The 18801-nt window shown below is 30.6% G+C and overlaps 2 protein-coding genes and 1 long non-coding RNA gene across 3 annotated transcripts; all 3 read right to left on the bottom strand.

Annotated features, from left to right (window-relative positions):
* Nucleotides 1–248: 248 nt before the first annotated feature.
* LOC105124798 (hydroxyproline-rich glycoprotein family protein) lies at nucleotides 249–1153 on the bottom strand. The gene has a single exon (XM_011024929.1). It carries the CDS (start codon nucleotides 956–958, stop codon nucleotides 536–538), a length of 423 nt encoding a protein of 140 aa, XP_011023231.1. The 5' UTR covers nucleotides 959–1153; the 3' UTR covers nucleotides 249–535.
* A 5883-nt stretch (nucleotides 1154–7036) lies between these two features.
* On the bottom strand, nucleotides 7037–8022 carry LOC105124790 (leucine-rich repeat extensin-like protein 6). Its single transcript, XM_011024917.1, has one exon. It carries the CDS (start codon nucleotides 7748–7750, stop codon nucleotides 7283–7285), a length of 468 nt encoding a protein of 155 aa, XP_011023219.1. The 5' UTR covers nucleotides 7751–8022; the 3' UTR covers nucleotides 7037–7282.
* A 5020-nt stretch (nucleotides 8023–13042) lies between these two features.
* On the bottom strand, nucleotides 13043–18424 carry LOC105124785 (uncharacterized). Its single transcript, XR_842118.1, has 4 exons — nucleotides 18343–18424; nucleotides 17251–18153; nucleotides 13314–13404; nucleotides 13043–13191 (listed from the first exon to the last, which is right to left on the bottom strand). It is a non-coding gene; the product is annotated as an uncharacterized LOC105124785 (long non-coding RNA).
* Nucleotides 18425–18801: the final 377 nt, after the last annotated feature.

The following is an 18801-nucleotide window of genomic DNA, read 5'->3' as shown; positions in this document are numbered from 1 at the left end:
TTATTTAAAAATATATTAAAATAATAATTTTTTTATTTTTTAAAAATTATTGTTAATATAGTATATTAAAATGATTTAAAATTATAAAAAAATATTAATTTAAAATAAAATAAAATTTTAAATTTTAAATTTTAAATTTTTTTAAAATCACTAGTGAAACGGAAACATGAACAGTAACGGACACCCCTCCCCAACCATTCTAATTATATCAGACTAATCCTTCACGTCATTTTCCCAGCTAAAACAAGTAAATACAATTTCCTATTTTCCTTCATTATAACATACAAAAGCATCTTAAAGGACAAGTAACAAATAATAGGAAACGAATAACTAAACAATTATCTTGCAATTAAATTCTAGCTAATGGTTCTCTACAGCTGGTAAAGAAAGAAAACATAGCAAACTGGTGATGCTTTTTCTCCTCCTTGCAAGACATAAATTCAAACATTGCCAACTAATTAATTAAGCCTAATTATAAATTTATCAGCACAGATGGCGATAAAATTACATAAAGATTAATTCTTCACTCACTTCATCAACCAAAAACGAGATGCAGAAAAGCAAAAGCAAGAATATTAGATGCGGCCATCATGAGAGTTGGAAGACTATTGGTTGCCACAGACGCGTCAGTTTGATGAGGAGGCTTCCTGTAGTAGAACGGGAAATAAGGCAAGATAGGGTCGGGAGGTGGAAGACCATACAAGTTGTTGCCAAAAGGTGGAGGAGGGTAGAACGGTAAATTCCCAGCCGGAGAAGGGTATCCAGGAGGCGCGTATGATCCTGCTGACTGAGATGGAGGAGACGGCGGTGTTTTCAGTACTGTTGGGGTACCGGTCCCCGTGGGAGGAGGATAACAAGGATAAGGGCACTCGTCGTCCGACGTGGCCAAGCTAGGAAGATTGGCAAGTACGGATGTGAAGAAGAGGACGGAGAGAGTTAGGGTTAAGTTAATATCCATTTTTGTTAGTGAGGAGAGATAGAAGAGAGGAAATGAGAGACAGGAGCGAGTGGTGACGCGAAGGGGGTGTGAGTGATGGTGTGGGGAGTGACTTATGAGGAGACTTCAGGTTTTGGATTCTTTGGTCATGGCACGCCAAGCATGAAAAACGGAAAGGAAAAGGGGCTTCAAGGGCAAAAGAATTAGAAAGCAAGTTATAGCTAGTGTCTTTAATTTGGTGAAGATTGATTAAAAGAGGAGACACCTGGGGCCCATGAAACTCCGAACCTTCTCTCCGATGACCTTAGAATGAAGACAAAGGTCAGCTACTAAGACAATGATACAGGAGAAGTGTTGCAATAAGATGTGCAAATTGTCATTCAAGGGCAAATTTTCTCAGCTCTCTTAGCTTCACAAGATGTGACCTCAGAACAAAATTAGGTAGGACTTCAATTTTTTCTTCCAGTCACAGCTAGGCCTTCATCTTGAAATGTAGCAATAATAATTATCCTCTAGCCACCTCGAAATCGGATACCTTATTTTGTTGAATTTCAGAATCCCTAGTTATAGCTTGGAAAGGCTTGTTGGGTATTTGGTTAATTTCTATCATCCACTACTCTTTCTTACTGGAATTTACTTTCAAGTATAGAATAGCGTCTCGTGATGGACTAAAAACTGTCAAATCACTACTTGTTGCTAGAAAACCCCCCCTGCACGGGGATTTTGTATTTATTTACTTATTTATTTTCATCTACCCTGTGACTGTGAGGGAAACCAAAACAGGGCTGTGCGCTTAACTATATTAGCATAGCACATCGTAGCGATGTACTGCTGGGTCACCGATCGGACAATGACATTAAAAAGACAATGCCTCACTTGCCATAGAAGTTATTTGGCTCACAGGCAGTCACGTCAAATTGTTTCTTTTTCTAACAATTTCTACCCGGGTTGATTTTAATTTTCCAATTGTACGGGACAGCGAACTTCGATTATTAAACTATTGAAAGCGATTAGCTTTCTAAAGGAGAGTGAACTTTAATATGGAAAACGTACGTAATTTCTGGATCGAAAGTGCTAGTTGAAGTTTGTGTTTGCTGTCTTGAATCTTCACGCACTCTGTTTCGAGTATTCAAAAGCATATGCATTTTTGAAGATCTCAATTAAGTTACTTCGAGTTCTTATATGGGTACTGCTGCCTGCCTGGAACTCATCGAGATTGTACCTTCCTTTTCTTTTTCCTTTCCCCTCTTAAGCTCTGGCCTTGAGACGAATTCGATTGGTGATCTCTAAGTATAAAGATCAGCAAAATTAAGGCGACATGCATGCTCCTCAAAACAAGCCAATCACATGCTTTCCCATCGATTGCTTCAATAAAAAAAAACACTGATCCATTCCCAAATGAAACACATTCTTGATCTTAGCTGCAAAGTTTGGTGTCAAATGATTCGTAACTCCAACGTCGTGCTATTTGAGCCGTCTCATAACAAAAAGAAAAGGAAAAGATTTACAATACATATTTTATTTTTATTCACCTTCATTATTTAAAAAAAAATAGTGTTAAGAGAAATATAATAATGTGTAGACATAAGCTAACATGAATTTGTAGAGAATTTTTTTCATTCTACACGTGTCTGCAGAGATCTTACAATATCATGATGTTGGGATCAAAACTTAACATATAATTAAACTTTCATAAATTGAATTAACTAGACATAAATATGTTGTTTCATTAAAAAAAACAGTAATATAATTTAAATATGAAATCTAGCCCAAATGAATATTCTTTTTAATTCCGACTCAAACTATCATATGAGAGACATGAAAAAGGTTGTTGATTTCACAAATACTAGAAGATGGAATTCTATACCTACCATGTGATATATATGTCCTCTCGAAGATTGTGGGGTTCGATAATAGAACGAGCCGTGGAAAAAGATAGCAGCAAGTGAAAGAGAGTCCAATTAATTTGATGACTTATTTATTTTGCTGACTTCGAAAGTCTTGTTCAATCACTGTAAACTGATTCATCAAGCAACGAAGATTGTTGGGTGGAGCTGGAAAGTAAACAAATTGAGTGATTTTGACGTCTTTGTTAGCCTCCAACGTAAAATTACTGCATTTCATGACTTACTGGCTTACATAACCTTCATAAAGTGCCATCGTCACAAACAAACAAAAGAAAAAAGAAGAGGGACTTGAGGCACATTTGGAACCCGATATTCCTTTTTTTCAAAAAAAAAAGAAAAAGAAAGAAAGAATATTCCCGTTCCTGTCATGGTCTCAATTAATTGGATATACAGAAACTACAAGGCTAGGTGGAGTCTTTTTCCTAAATTTCATCATGTCGGTGGAGTTAGGTTCGTAGTACATGCTTTGTTTTTTATTTTTCTTTTCTTTTTGCTAAAGGAGCACTTGGTTTTTGACGTGCAGTGGTAGTGATAGACTTACAGCTACAAGACATTGATTCCAATTTCCAAACCCATTGAACATTTAGCATGTGTTTATGTTCGTGCTTATAGTTCATTCAGAAAACCATTGATGAAATTAATGAAATGTGCGACGTCAAGGATCTCGAAGCCCAAACACTAACCTGTCATCTTACAAGCTTTATAGCGCAACTTTCTTTTGGTTGGTTTTATCTGGGAATTAAATCCTTCTTTCAAACAGAAAAATAAAATAAAATATCTGGGATAAAAGTGGATGGGGTTAGATCTTCCGTTGCTCCGTCCAACCTTGGTCTGAAAATATCCGAATCCGTAATTCAATTTTATTTCCAACTCAGTTGGATTGGGCTGCAAGTTATCCACCTAATGGGTACCCGTTAGAAATTGAACCGCGTCGGCAACAATTTTTGTGCCTGTCGGTAGAAAGGTCAAGTAAGTAGCAAATTGTTCGGCAAAGGAGCGCCGTGTCAATAACCCAATTGATTTCGTGGCCTCCCTTAAGTTATTTCTTTTCTTTTTTCTACCTCTGTTTCTACCCTTTTTCTGCACATGACTGACTTCTTTTAATATAACTATCTCATCAACGGCTATATATATATATATATATATACAGAACCCCCCTTTATTAATATGATTTATGAAGTCTAACTTATTAGTTTGAATTTTAAGATTAGGATTTGATTATAATTACAAAATTTGCAAATCATTTGATTTTTTAAAAAAAAACTATTAGTTGTTTTTATCTACAGATCAATCCTGAGCATCGATTTATTTAATATATATGAGGGAAGCCAAGACAATGAATGGGTCTGGTACAAGTGGGAAAGCTACTTATCCTATCAAATTAAGTTAATTTAGCCAATTTTGTGATGTTTCATCTACAAACTAAAGCAATCCACGTACACTTAACCAGCTGGATGTATCAAGTACAAAGAAAGAAAGAAAGATAGAGAAGGCATTAAGGGAGTGTTTAAAATATAAAAATAGTTGTTTTTTAAATATATCAAAATAATATATTTTTATTTTTTAAAAATTATTTTTAATATTAGCATATTAAAACATTCTAAACTTCACCAATAAAAAATATTTTATAATTCTAACACTATTTAACAAAAATCTTTGAAAAATGACATGTTAAAGAAGTATTTTAAATATAATATAATTTGAACACAATTACTGTTAGAAATAGTGGTTGTTTTAAAAATTATTTTTGAAACAAATTAATTAATAGCTACAAAAATCAATTTAAAATTGAATGAAGATCCAATGGTTAATTAATGAAATTCAAAATCTTATGCCCGTTAAAAAATGAGCCACTAGAGACATAATAGAGCTCTGTTTTCGACACTTTTAATATTGTTAAAAAGATACCAATGAGATGATTCTAAACATACTTTAAAAGACTATCAAATATAATTTTAATTTTATGAAGGTTTTTTCAAGTTAATTTAGAGTTAATTAAGATCTTGTTTTGTGGTTTTTGAGGATATAGTTAAAATTGTTTCATTGAAATCTTTATAATATTATTAAGTGTATCAAAAACAAATCCCCAATATGTTTTCAATAATCTATTTTTTCTTTTGTCATTGCTTTCTTGATTTTATCTTTCAGTCATTAACTCTTAAATACTATCTTTTAGCAATTAGATGTATATAAAAATTTGAGTTAATTTTTAATAAAGTTAATTATTTAAAAAAATCATTACAAAACCACTATATAAATATTAAAAATCACATATGCGTTAAACTATTATTCCTAACAATAATTTTATATAGAATAGATGTTAAAGAACTATTACATTCAAATTATACTATTTTTTAAATACTTCGTTTTCTTTTCTTTTTGTTTTTTTTTATGACCTTATCTCGCTGAACCAAAACTTTTACCAATCTAAAAGTCTTCTTTTAAGAATACAATCCACCAATGAGGCATCCCACACCTGTGACCCACCACAGAGCTATTATTTTTGGGCATGTTGATGTGACTGGGTCCTTCAATGTGGTGAAACCGAAGTTGATCTCGGAACTGTAGCAGACGACATCTGACACATAGGTAATCAGAGCTGATATATCCACAGACAGAAAATCAGATGGTCGACATGTCTTCTTTGATTTCACATAACATGGATACGTGGCATTTAGGGCGAGGAGGCTTCACAGGGACAAATGGCACTTGCCTGGTTATCCAAACTCTAATTTCACTGGGCACTGTAGTCGCTGTGGCTTTTGATAAGAAAAAGTTTTTTTTAAAAAAAAAGTGAAGCCGTAGAACGTGTAAATCAGAGCCTGAAAAATTAAAATAACCCAAAAAAGAAGACAAATTAGACATTTATTACTAATTATAAAAAATAATTAAATCCATGTCCTGTAAATTTAAATTGTTTCGATCGGCATATATCTACTTTTGGAGATTTTACAAGTTAATTTTATGTTTATTCTTTTGCTTCGAGTAATGTTATATATGAATTAGAATTCTACATTTCAAAGCAAAGATTAGTTAAAGGTGTACTTTGATCTTGAAAGTTCTCTAGACTTTCTTGCTTTTCCTTGGGTGCGTGAGAGGGTCTCGAAAGAGGGCGCGAACTGTACGGCCAGCATGGTATTAAGGCAACATTGGCTTTGTGGTTGGTATTGTTATAATTTTTATAGTTATATTAAAAAAATTATTTTATAAATGAAAAATTAGTTAAAGTTAATTTGGTATTTATATATATATATTTTTAAAATTACAGTTAAAATTGAGATTAAATAAAAAATAATTTAATGTATTTAGTTAAGAATGTTTTTAAAATTGAAGTTATAAAATAATTTTTAAAAATATATATTAATATTAATAGTTTTTAATTTAAATATTATAGATTTAATTATTGTCCTTATATCATGAAATAAATAATATTTTATATAAAAAATTTATTATTCAGTTAAATTATCTATAATTCTATCATGTATAGATGAATACTGTTTGTTTTCTTGACTTTTTAAGCACGCAACGATATCAAGTAAAATAAAATTAAAAATAAAATTAAAAATACGATTAAATTCTGCAAATGTTACGTTAACACTAAAATACAATTAAAAATAAAAAAATAAACTTTATTTTTTTTACTATATTAGACCCGGTTCAACGCATTTAACTTTAGACTAGACCAGTTCTGCCAGATAATAAAGACATGTATACTGTTTATGCATATATATATATATATCCAGACCAGTTCAGCCAGGTAATAAAGACATATATACTGTTCACATAAACAGTATGCATATATATATATATATATTCGAGAACGAACTTTGAACATTTATCTCTGGTCAGCATGCAAATTAATCATTGACGTATTATCAGATCTAGGTGATTTTTGAAGGATAAACTATTTAACCAAGGAATCCACCAAGAACTAACCTTGTATTAATTTTAAAAGTGGAATCCATGAGTACAACTTAATGAAGACGTGCCTTGAGACAAGCTAATGGTCGGCCTAATTGATCGCAAGGTTTATAATTGAAACAAACAGGTGTATCAATGCGCATCCTGGTGGTTGATCCATTATATCATCCACGTATAATCCACGATAAATAATTAATACAACAGCACCTAAATATTGTTATTGTACGAATTCGCAATTTTTCAAAATTAATTTATAGACCGTAAACTAACCTTCCGATCATAAATCATCAGGTGAGCAACATCTTCATAACAAAAGCAAACAGGGAAGGATTGCTGAAAAGAAATTATTTACAAATAAAAGGAAGAGGACATAGAAGACTGTTGTTATTAATTCAGGATACTGAGCAATTGGGAAATAATAAAGCAAGAACCAGGTAGATCCTAGCTAGCTATGAGTTTCTCGCGTCCTTAGAATCGTTGATCACTCCATCTTAATTTACTTTTATAAATCCAGGCCTTAAAAGCCAATTCTAACAAACAAGCCTATCAATCCACATCCAATCAAAACTTGCAAACTCACGGCATGGCGGCTAGCAGCATTGACATCTTTGTCAACAGGGTACACTTCCCCTGGTGGACCAGTTATGTAAAGATCATATTTTGATGGAGGTGGAGGTGGAGGGCAGTAACCTGATGGCGGCTTCTTTGGAGTCGGTGGTGGCCGCACTGGTGCAGGTGGTGGGGGGTATAATACTGGTGGAGGTGGTGGTGGTGATGGTGGAGGTGGTGGTGGTGAGGGATATACTACTGGTGGAAGTGATGGTGGTGGAGGGCTTGGATTGCATGGCGAGCACTTCTCTTCAGTCGGTCCAGGAACAGTGGTCTCATCAAGCTTCCTTAAATTTAAGCCATGAACCGGAGCCACAACAAAAAGAAGCAAACTTAGTAGCATAAAAGAGTTGAAAGAACTCATTTCTAGCAGCATGTGGATCGAGGGGCAGGTAGAAGTTTGAGAATTGCAAGAGAGATTAATTCGGTGGAGGGATTGAAGGAATTAAGGAGTTTGATGGTAGCTGCTGTTTTATGAAGGCATTGGGAGCAGGGGACTGTGATATAACTAGATAGGCTCAAAGGGTTGTTTGGGCTTTTGGAGCTCTTCCATTTATTATTACAAGTAATTAGAAAGCAAACAGGAGTGAGCGAGTGTTGCTTTCATGGATTTATTTTTTTTCTCTATTCTTCTCCTCCCTTTGCGAGGGTGTTGTTTCCTTCTTTCATACGGGAATCCCCTGCATTGCATGTGGACGGTCCAAGATATGGGGCCCACCATTTATACTTTCCAGAACCACTGTGATTAACATGTTGATTAATACCTATATGAATGTGTATTAATATAAAATTAACATTGAACAAAATCTCATTAACATTGTACAAAATTATAAAAGTATTTGACATTATAATAGCAATACAAGAAAGAAAATTCTTTTTTTTTTGTTTTAACCCTTTCTCCTTTACTTTAACTTTATCATTGGTTAAATCATTAATGATTTTGAATTTGATCATATCCGTAAAATCTAAATTGTTGATTTGAGAATAATGATCTAGATTTACTCGTAAAGAAAAATAACTCAAATTATTAATTGAATTTCATTAGTATATCACATCACCAACGATTTATTCTAAGAGAGAGTCCAATAAGATAATAGGGTTTTTTTTTTCTTTAGAGGTATAATTTCCAGACTCAATCTACCAGCTGATTGCCAAGGAACGAGAGCAGACAACATGCGATTGCGTGGACTTAAAAATGAATATAGAAAAGGGGACAGAATGTTATGAATAATCGAACCCACAGTCATGTATGAGTGAAAGGGAAGAGACTCTAGTTAGCACTGCCATCGCTTTTCTGCTCGTTCTCTAGTCAACTCCAGAATCATGCACCTTAATTTATGTTCAAGCATTGCTTTTGGAACCTTCGTGCCTTAAACCTCTTTTTATATCTCAGCATCACTATTCCATGTCGACGATTAATAAGAAAAAATCATACTCAAATTAGAAGAGAACTCCTAGTTCCCATCAGGGTCGAGAATTGAGCCACGTTATGCCATTGCTGGATTTACTAGTTTTATAGATGAATTTTTTAATTAATATTTATTTTAAAAATTCATTGATATGTATGTTATTGACGAAATCGAGAATAAAAACAATTCATCAAAAACAATTAATATTGATTATTTTATCAGTAAAAATATCACGTCACCATACAATTTATCCTTTTAAATATTATTATAGCATTTTCTATTATCCCTTTGATATATATCAAGAAATTTTATTTTTTATTTTTTATTAATTGATTAATACTTAGAAAAATTTTTCTGTAAATATCATTGTAATATACTGATAAATTTTTTTATCTATTTTTTTTTTGTATTTGTTAGTTTTTTAGTAGGATAGAAGGAAGTCCTGCAATAATATCACTTTCAGGATTAGAAGAAAAAATCATACTAAAATTAAGAGAACTCCAAGTTCCCATCAGGGTCAAGAATTGAGCCACGTTATATCACTGCTGGATTTACTAGTTTTATAGATGAATTTTTTATTTGGTATTTATTTTAAAAGTTTATTAATATGTATGTTATTGATGAAATCGAGAATAAAAACAAACTAAAAAAAACTAATATTAATAATTTTATTAACAAAAATATCACATCAGATTTATCTCTTTAAATCTTATTATAGCTTTCTATACCATCCCCTTGATATATATCAATAAAAAATTTTATTATTTTTTATTAATTAATTTGTATCAGTAAATATATATCATTGTAATATACTAATACATTTTTTTCATTTTTTTCATATTTATTAATTTTTTAGTAGTATAGTAGGGAGTCCTGCAATAATATCACTTTCAGGATTTATTATTATTATTATTATTATTATTATTATTTTATAAATGAAAGTACCAGGGTACCTCAACCATCCAATTGGAGTTCATGCTTCGCGGGGAGGCTGACAATCGCAATTTGCAACCTATTCTTGATAATGTTTGAAAGAATTAGAAGATAAAACAACCCCTATGTAAGCCCACTTATTTCGGCGTAGAAAGAGGAGTACTTAGAATTTAAGCCTTGTCCAAAAGCCCAGTAAGAAGCTGGCTCATGTACTAAGGCGTGGTGTAGAGCCCATTTAACCGAAGTCTAGACGAAGCAGATTATTAAATATTGAAAACAGACATCAAAGTATTTCGAACTGCTAACGTGTGTAACAAATCTCGAACAGGAAAAAGGAACTAGATATACTGCGTAGGGCAATACTTTTGAAGATGATGGTTTTACAAATATGAACCCTATAAAAGGAACATTTGTAGGGTTTTCCTCGCCACTGGTATCGAAGTTTGAGCACAGGCACAAATTCTTGTCACCGCCTAGCTCAGGAAATTGTTCGGGGATTGAGGAGAAACAATGCTAATCTCTCAGGCTCCATAATTGCTCGTTCCATACGCTCCCCAGCATGAGAGCTTGAAATACGAACTTCCACTGTCCACCATTGGAGTTGCATCACTCCATGCCCCTTTTGAATTATTTTCTAGGTTCTTCAACGATTGAGGGTGTGTATAGTACCACGAGGAAGATTCATATGTTAAAAAGAGAAGCACCATCCACCAAATTACATTTCAGAAAAAGCTTGCCATGAAAATTCTACAAAACCAGATTTTCGAGCAGAAGAGTCCAATCCAGAAAGGATTTCGAGGGTGTTTCAATATAGCAAAAACTATTTAGGTAGCTCAGATTAAGTTGCATGCCTATTTAATTGTTTTATCATAAAAAAATAAAAAAGATACAAATATTTTTCAGAAAGGAAAAAAATCTAAAGGCCATTGAACTGGCTGCTGTTAATAAAATCAATTAATTCAATAACATGAATAAAAAATAAGATATTAATAATAAATAAAAAAGAAAAAAAAAACAACAACATTCCATTCAAAAGATGAATTTTTTTAATATTATAAAAATATATATGTATAATAATCATAAAACATCTAATGATTTTATTTGTACATTATTCATAAAGCATCCTATCTCTAATTTTTTTAACTAAAAAGAAAAAAGTTCGAGATATGCTTATGTTTTTAATTTAACAATATGATAAAAATATAAGGCAACAAATAAAAATAAAAAACAATCATGAATGACAAAATTGAAATTAAAATTAAATAAGAGAGAAAAAAATTCCAATCCCCTTTATCTTTTCTAATTGCATTAATAAAAAAAAAACTATGTAAGGTTACATATATTAAAAATTTTATAAAAACTTTTATTGTTTTTTAAAAAACAATTAATTTAAGAAAAAAAACAACATATCATTCACCCTAATTATTTTGAAAAAGAAAAAAGACACATTATCTGTTGAGGCTAGAATCTACTGGTATGGCTGGAAAAACAGGGTTCCATTTTGCTTTAATTTGGATTTAATTGTGCTAAAATAATTGATGATCAAATTAAAAATTATTAAAAATTTTATTTTTATAATTCATAATAAAATGTGAGAAAGTAAGTAGTGATGTAACTATAGTAAAAATACTATACCATTTAAATTTATTGAAAATTTTTAAAAAATAAAAAGGATCAATCATCTTATAATAAAAAAAATATAAAAAACAAAAGTATACTTCATCAACAAATTCAAACACGTTATTTATATGAAATTCAAGCACGTTATTTATATTATTTGTATGTTATACTTCAATCACTTCTCTTGTAATTAAACACTCGCACCAAAAAAACATTCAATTGGATTTTAATTTAAGCTCAATCATGTAAAATAAAAAATTTTAAATCAAATTAAAAACTCCAGGATAAAATTTTAAGGTGAAAAGTGGTGTAGCTACAGTAAAAAACGTTATCCCATTTAGCTTTATAGATAATAATAATGTGCCAACAGTGGAATATCAGTCCTGATATGGAGGACAACAGAATTCGAATTATCCGAACTATTCCACCATTTAGATTGAGTTCGCGCATCTACTTCCACATAATCGGATGATCATAATAGTTAGACGAGATATACAAGCAAAATCATTACCCCACCTTTCTATAGTTTAAGCACGGCTGCAGGATCGTGGTCGACCTGTTTCATGGCAAATGAACTGCAAGTTGGTTTTAATATCTTGTCAACTTCCCAAATTCAAGAGTTGCACTCGTTGGCCATCATTTCTCCTCATATCAAAACGAGAAAATAATGCTTTCATAAAATTCCCTAGACTTGAAAAACAAAAGAGAATGATGGATGTTTCTTAAAGCATCAATTTTCTTTACCAATGAGCACAATTAATTAAACAGATTGATTTATAACTTAAAACCTCTCAACTACTCCACCTTAATAGAGTTTCTGAGTTTCACGTTTTCTCTTCCAGTACGAGTGTGTTTTTATGAGTTTTTGTTTTCGCTTTTAATGATGGGTCATCACCAAAAAATACAGCAGCAAAATAATAATTTTTATATTTTGTGTTGGGGAAGATTATACTCTGCATCAAATGCAAAAACAAAAACTCTTGACAAACATACTCTATATGCGCTGTGAGAGTCCACGGCAATGGTTTTACTTGAAAGATGGTAACTACTAACTACAGTCTTAAGTCAGCCTGTCACAACATTAATCAGACTCAATATCCTGGAGTTTCTTTATTTTCTATTTTATTATAAAAAGGACTAACAGCTCCAAAAGTTATATTTTTTTATCTGGCTTCTCTCACTAACAGCTTATGCACTCGAGGCTTTCTGTGTACAGGTACTGTTGAATCTATTCAGCGTCTTTTCTCACACCTTCACTGCTCGTGGAGCAGATTCACTGACTGGTTAGGAATGACTTGGTGCATTCCTACAACAGCTGAACATGTGTTTTGGAATGGAAACATCTTGCCATCGGTAAATTTAAGAAGAATGCGTTTCTTCTTCTATGTTATGGTATCTTCTGGGGTATCTGGATTTTTAGAAACAAGTTGATTTTTACTATGGAGGAACTAGATTGTTTATTAACTCATTCTTCGTCATTTGACATCTTGGTTGAGAAACTTCAATAATTAATTCTTTTATACATGTTCAGATCCATTCAGAGGTCCTGAAGATATTTTAATTTGGAGTAATTGATGTTTTAATCTATTTTTATTTTGGTTTTACTTTTGTTTCTCTTTTTATTTGGTTTGATCTATATTCTTTGAAACTTTTTTTTATTTTTTCTATGTGACCATTTGCTCTACAGCACGGGAACTTCAAAAATACATCGAATTTTATTAAGAGAAAAAACAAAAAATCCGTTACACCCATGACTTACCCTCACCATCATCATCGTCTTCTTCTTCTTCTTTTTCGTCTAAAGGTTCATATGATCCTGCATCATGCATTGTTCATTTCCTCTGATCGGATAATGCTGTCAAAAACAAAACATCAACTAATTAAAAACATTTGAAGAAACACAAAATTTCTCGTGATGTTGAACCAGAAGCACTGTCACCAGTCAACAACTGCTTTCAGAAAAGCATTATTAATTACCTGAATGCCTCTTTTGGATTTGCTGAAGAAATTTACATTTGGCTTCACCCAAAAGAGAAGGTGTTCTTGTCCTCCTATCAGGATGCCATTGCTGCCCTAACAAGCAACAATTCATAAATCATTTATTCCACCTAGGTTAACTAATTAATTAATTTGCAACTTAATTCAGAAGAAATATCAAACTAAAAAAAAATAATCGTTTAATAATACTAGCAAGCTTGAGATAAGTTCGTCGATAGAAGACTCTGAACTAACACCAAGAACTGTAGTAGGACGGTGACCCTTGCGGCTGATCGACCCCCATCTTCACCAGCTAGCTCACATACATAGACATGCAACTCTATCAAAACTGATCTAGCTAGCAACTAGTGGTCACTGTGCTTGTAATAAAGATTTAAAAGGTCAGGGCTAGTCCTTGGGGAAGTTTCGGCAATAAAGTGAGGAAGACTAGGGCGGTTTAATTGGAAACGATATAGTATTTTAAATTTTTATGATCTGGAATCATAAAAAACTAAAATTTGAAATTTTATTTATCTAAAAAAACTATTTTTTTAATTTATATTGAGTTTGAAAAATACATTTTAGAGATTCCACATGGTTTTTTAATTAATATAAGCTTCCCACTGTTTTCTAAATAAAAGAAAAACATGAACACTATATTTTTTTTCCTTTTATATATAAGTACTTTTTAGCAATATAAAAAATTATAATTATATTTTTTATATTTTCATATTTAGACAGTGTCATAAACTTATTTTTTATTTTAAATTTAATATAAATATTTTTTAATTAATATATAACCGTTACATGATAATTCTTAATTAGAATGAAATCAAATTAATATTTTACAAGTAAATTAAATATAAAATACTAAAATGATAGTTATAAATTATGGTTTTATGTTGTGACACGTTTGTTTCATACTGACCAGGAAATTTTGTGAAGGATTGCAATGAATTTGTTTGGTCTATTTGCACGGATGGAATTGTAGTCGTCTATTTATCACAGGGAAGGACATTGAAGGATCTTCGGCTCCGTATGCGAATCTTGAGGACTGTTTGTTTTTTAATTTTAAAAGTATTTTTAAAAAAAGTTTAATTTTTATTATTTTTATTAATTTTAAATTAATATATTTTTAGTATTTTTAAATTATTTTACTATACTAATGTTAAAAATAATTTTTAAAAAATAAAAAAATATTATTAACATGTATTTTAACACAAAAAATTATTTAAAAAATAATCACAACTACACTTTTAAATAAGCTGTTAGTAATGCAGTGTAATAGAGTTTTTATAAAATTTATTTTTTTATAAAAAGTTAATGTTTTATATATTTTTGATCATTTTAATATATTAATTTTAAAAAATATGTAAAAAATATATATTATTTTAATATATTTTGATATAATTTTTTTTTAAAAAATAGCCTAATCACACTTTAAAAAAAATATATAGAAAAGGTAATGGATAAAAATATAAAAAAGATATCCTCTCATTTAAGAAATCTTTCTGTCTTTATTTACATATTCAAATAATTTATTATATTTATAATCTTTTAAACATGTATCTTAAATAATTTGAATTTTTTCCCTAACATGGCCTTCTTTGATTTTATTTGGCAAGCATCAAATATTTTTACTTCATAAACTTTTAAGTGGTAAATATAATTCATTCTAGTTATTATGGGTGATATTTCTTGTTATAATTAAATTTATTTTATCAAGCTTTATTTGATGATATTAGTTGTATTATAATTTGAATTTCATTCTGTATTTAAGATTGTTTTTTCATTTTTTTTCTCTTTTCCCATTTAATATTTTTTTATTAGAAATTGTTATTTTAAATAGCAAAAAGCTATAAGAATTATGTATTTTTAATCGTGTGATATATAAAAACTATGTTTTTTCATCAACAAAAAATTTAGTTTTGTTATTCTGTTAATATTTTAAATTAATTATGTTAACTTTTTTTTAAAAAAAAATCCAAATTATAGACATTGGGATCTTATTTTAAAATCCAAATTATAGACATTGGGATCTTTCTCTCTTGACAAGGTCACGTCAATAATACCATGTCCTTCCTCCACCGTCCAATTAGTTTACCTTATTTATTTTAATATTTTAAAAATATTTTTTGAAAAAAATTAAAATTATTTTATTTTTTTTATTTTTTGATAATTTTAATGTGCTGAGATTTAAAACAAAATTTAAAATTTTAAAAATATTATTTTAATAAATAAAAAATAATTTTTTTAAAAATAATTATTATCATGTCAAACAGATTCTACATATTTAAGTGTTTTGTATCAAAAAGATCGATGTTTTTTTCTTTAGTTATTAAATAAAATATTTTTAAAATATTAAAATAATTAAAATGAAAAAAATTATAAATTTTATAAAGCACTTTTTCAGTGTACGATATTCAATTCTTAAGGCACTATCTATTTCTTAATCACCTCTTATTCTATGAGTTTTATACCCAAATCGTTATCGTAAATAATGCTCGAATAAACTGATGAATAATTAGTTAGTCCCTTTTAAGGGGAAATATGTATATTCCTTTTTTTTTTCCTGAAGCTTTAATAGATTTATCAAAGTAAATTAAAAATTAAATGGTTGAAAATCAATGTTTTTACTAGCTAGGATATCAAATCTACTATTATATAGTTAGCAGTATCTCTAACCAAAATGATTTTTTAAGATGAATATTCTGTCAAACCCACTATTCGTCAAGAACCAAACAGTCTCGAAACGAATTCGTCAATATGTACTTACTGTTCATGTAAAAAAATTGATATTTAATCCGGTCCTTTCATTAACTACACCTAGGGTTTCGTAGTATTTTTTTGACTAAAGACATATATGAGAGCACACATGTGAAGAATCAAACCTTGACTTTTTTCGGCGGACGCATGACAAGTATTGATTAAACAATATTTGATCAAATTTAACCACGGAGAAGAAGGTTTGGAGGATGATTTTGCTCAAAATAAATATAATTAAGATTTTAATTAAATAAATTGATTTGATATTTTTTAATTAACACTAAAATGATCTCTTTTAAACCCCTATTTATGGTGCATAAAATATTAAAATGTCTAAAATAAATAATGAGTGAATGATAAATCTATCTTAAATAACTTTAATGAAGTTAAAAAAATACCAAAATTCAACCATAAAACTTTGTTTCATGTTGAAAAAAATAAAAACTCTTCCTCTTCCAAAATTTACACACATAAATACATGTGTGTGTATAATCTTTGTCTCACATGAAAAAAATAAAAATGTTTTTTTCTCTTGAATTGGAAAAAATAAAAACTCTTCCTCTTCCAAGATTTATACACATAAATACATGTGCGTGTATAATCTTTGTCTCACATGAAAATAAAAATGTTTTTTTCTCTTGAATTCAAGATCACAAAGTAAAGCCTATGCACATTGTACTATGCATTACACATAAAACATACTAAAATAAAAGGTTCCTAGCAACAAAAATGCGAAGGATTATAAAGAGATCATTAGCTGTACTAAAAGATCATTACAGAAAATCATATAAAGTGATAAGTAAAAGAAGTGAGGGAACAAACCCCAGGAGGCAGTGGCGTCATAATTGCTTTCTTCTTCGAGCCTGTCTTCACCCATTCGTGCCATGTCTTACTATTTTGATCAATAATTCAGAGTCCAGGCTTATCACATTTTACTCTTTTGAAAATATTGGATATAAAGGTGTGTAGCTAGAGAGAAAATAAGTCCTCTTAACAGATTATATAAAGGGATTGTTTCTACTGTATTATCTAAGATCCATCGTAGGTCCAACACAACGAAATACGTAAAAAATAAATTGTTAGCTAGGACTTGTTTGTATAACTAGAAAGAAATAATACCCCACAGGAACAAATTCACATAAGATGAAACTGGGCATGAGAGAGATCTCACCTCCGTATATCTGAGTTTTCCAACTTCATCTTTATCGAAACTCCAACAACTGAGGATACTAATTTTGGTTGGAAGACGATCTTTGGCGCTTGACCCCTTTAAATTTGTTGTAGTTTTTTACATCGGAGCTGCCTTCAAAACTTAACTAGGGCGTCAAATTCCATGCAAACACTTGCCAAATAAGCAGTCTTTTGCTTGTGCCTCACATTCGTCATGTGTTCGACCTTAAAGCTTCTTATTCTGTTCGAACTATCATTTTATCATTCTTGGTTTTCCTTTTTGGATAAAAATGGTTTAATTACTTCTAATTTATTTTTCTTTAGCAACCCAATTGATCTCAAAGCTTTTACTATATAGTTCTTGCACCGATCAGTAATTATATTGTTTTTCTCATGACAAAGGAAAGGTTAAAAAAAAAAGAGACAAGAAGTCAGGGTGTTAGTCACCACCAATTTCGATGACCTGCAGAGCAAGGTAAAAAAAAAAGAGACAAAAGAAGTCAGGGTGTTAGTCATCACCAATTTCGATGACCTGCAGAGCTTTCTCGTCAGATTTAGATCTTAATGATCAAGAAAATCGTGTTAAGAAGAAATACATAGGATTTTGTAACCCATGGAATGGTTATGTATATATATGATAATAATTAATAGATTTGTTTTTGTCGCATCATGATGGAGCTAGCAAAGAAATTCTAGCTAATTAGGTTTTAATATGTAATCCCAAACACGCATGTTCAAGGTCGAACAGACAACGAAACAAAGACTGATCTGCAAAAGACTGATCACTTCACAAGCATAGCATGGAATCCACTCACCCGGTTGACAACAGAAATACACCCATCTCACCATTCTTCTTCTTGGGGAGCTGCATGGTATATATGGTACCATAAAGTACTAATGCCACCTGAAAACAGTTCTCAATTAAATTAATAAGAAACTCATGCTCAATATCCTAAAGCTATGGCAAATTAATCAACTTAATATCATTCAAAATTAATGAAGGTCACACAAGAACCACAAAATTTGGCAACAGCAGAAAAGAAGACGACCATGCTATAACAAGACGATGATAAGAACAGAATAAAGCACACACCTGCAGCAAGGTCCCTTTGGCTGCAAATTCAAATCCATGAAGAGTTGTTGGTGCAATGTGTTATGGTGACAGGTCGATTTTTATAGAGAAAAGAAGCGCAGAATTTGCAGGGTTGAAGCGTGTGAATTGTGTGTTATTCTATATCTGCTACATTTTACACGTGAGAAGCTTTGACCAACGGATGAGACATGTTGGGAATGGTGCATGTTTACTCAACCCAACAACCTAATTCCATAGTAGACGCTTTTGAGAGAGAGAGAGACTATTTTCTTAGATAATGTTAAGTTGCGGATGAGATTATTATTTTTTTAATTTTAAAAAATTTATAAATATATTAAAAAATACAAGATTTGATATATATTGAATGAAATTATTTTAAAATATTAAAATTGTAATGTATTGAATGATAAAAGGTTAAAAAAATATTGAGATGTAACATATTAGTTTAATTTAGACCAA

Source organism: Populus euphratica, unplaced genomic scaffold, assembly GCF_000495115.2.
Source record: "Populus euphratica unplaced genomic scaffold, PopEup_1.0 scaffold1.1, whole genome shotgun sequence".
In the NCBI taxonomy this organism is placed as follows: domain Eukaryota; kingdom Viridiplantae; phylum Streptophyta; class Magnoliopsida; order Malpighiales; family Salicaceae; genus Populus; species Populus euphratica.
Note: the sequence above shows the minus strand (reverse complement) of the source record. Positions and strands in the feature narration are given on the sequence as shown.

Excerpts from the sequence above, each read along its gene's own strand:
- LOC105124798 (XM_011024929.1), bottom strand. The coding sequence starts at position 958 with ATGGATATTAACTTAACCCTAACTCTCTCCGTCCTCTTCTTCACATCC.
- LOC105124790 (XM_011024917.1), bottom strand. The coding sequence starts at position 7,750 with ATGCTGCTAGAAATGAGTTCTTTCAACTCTTTTATGCTACTAAGTTTG.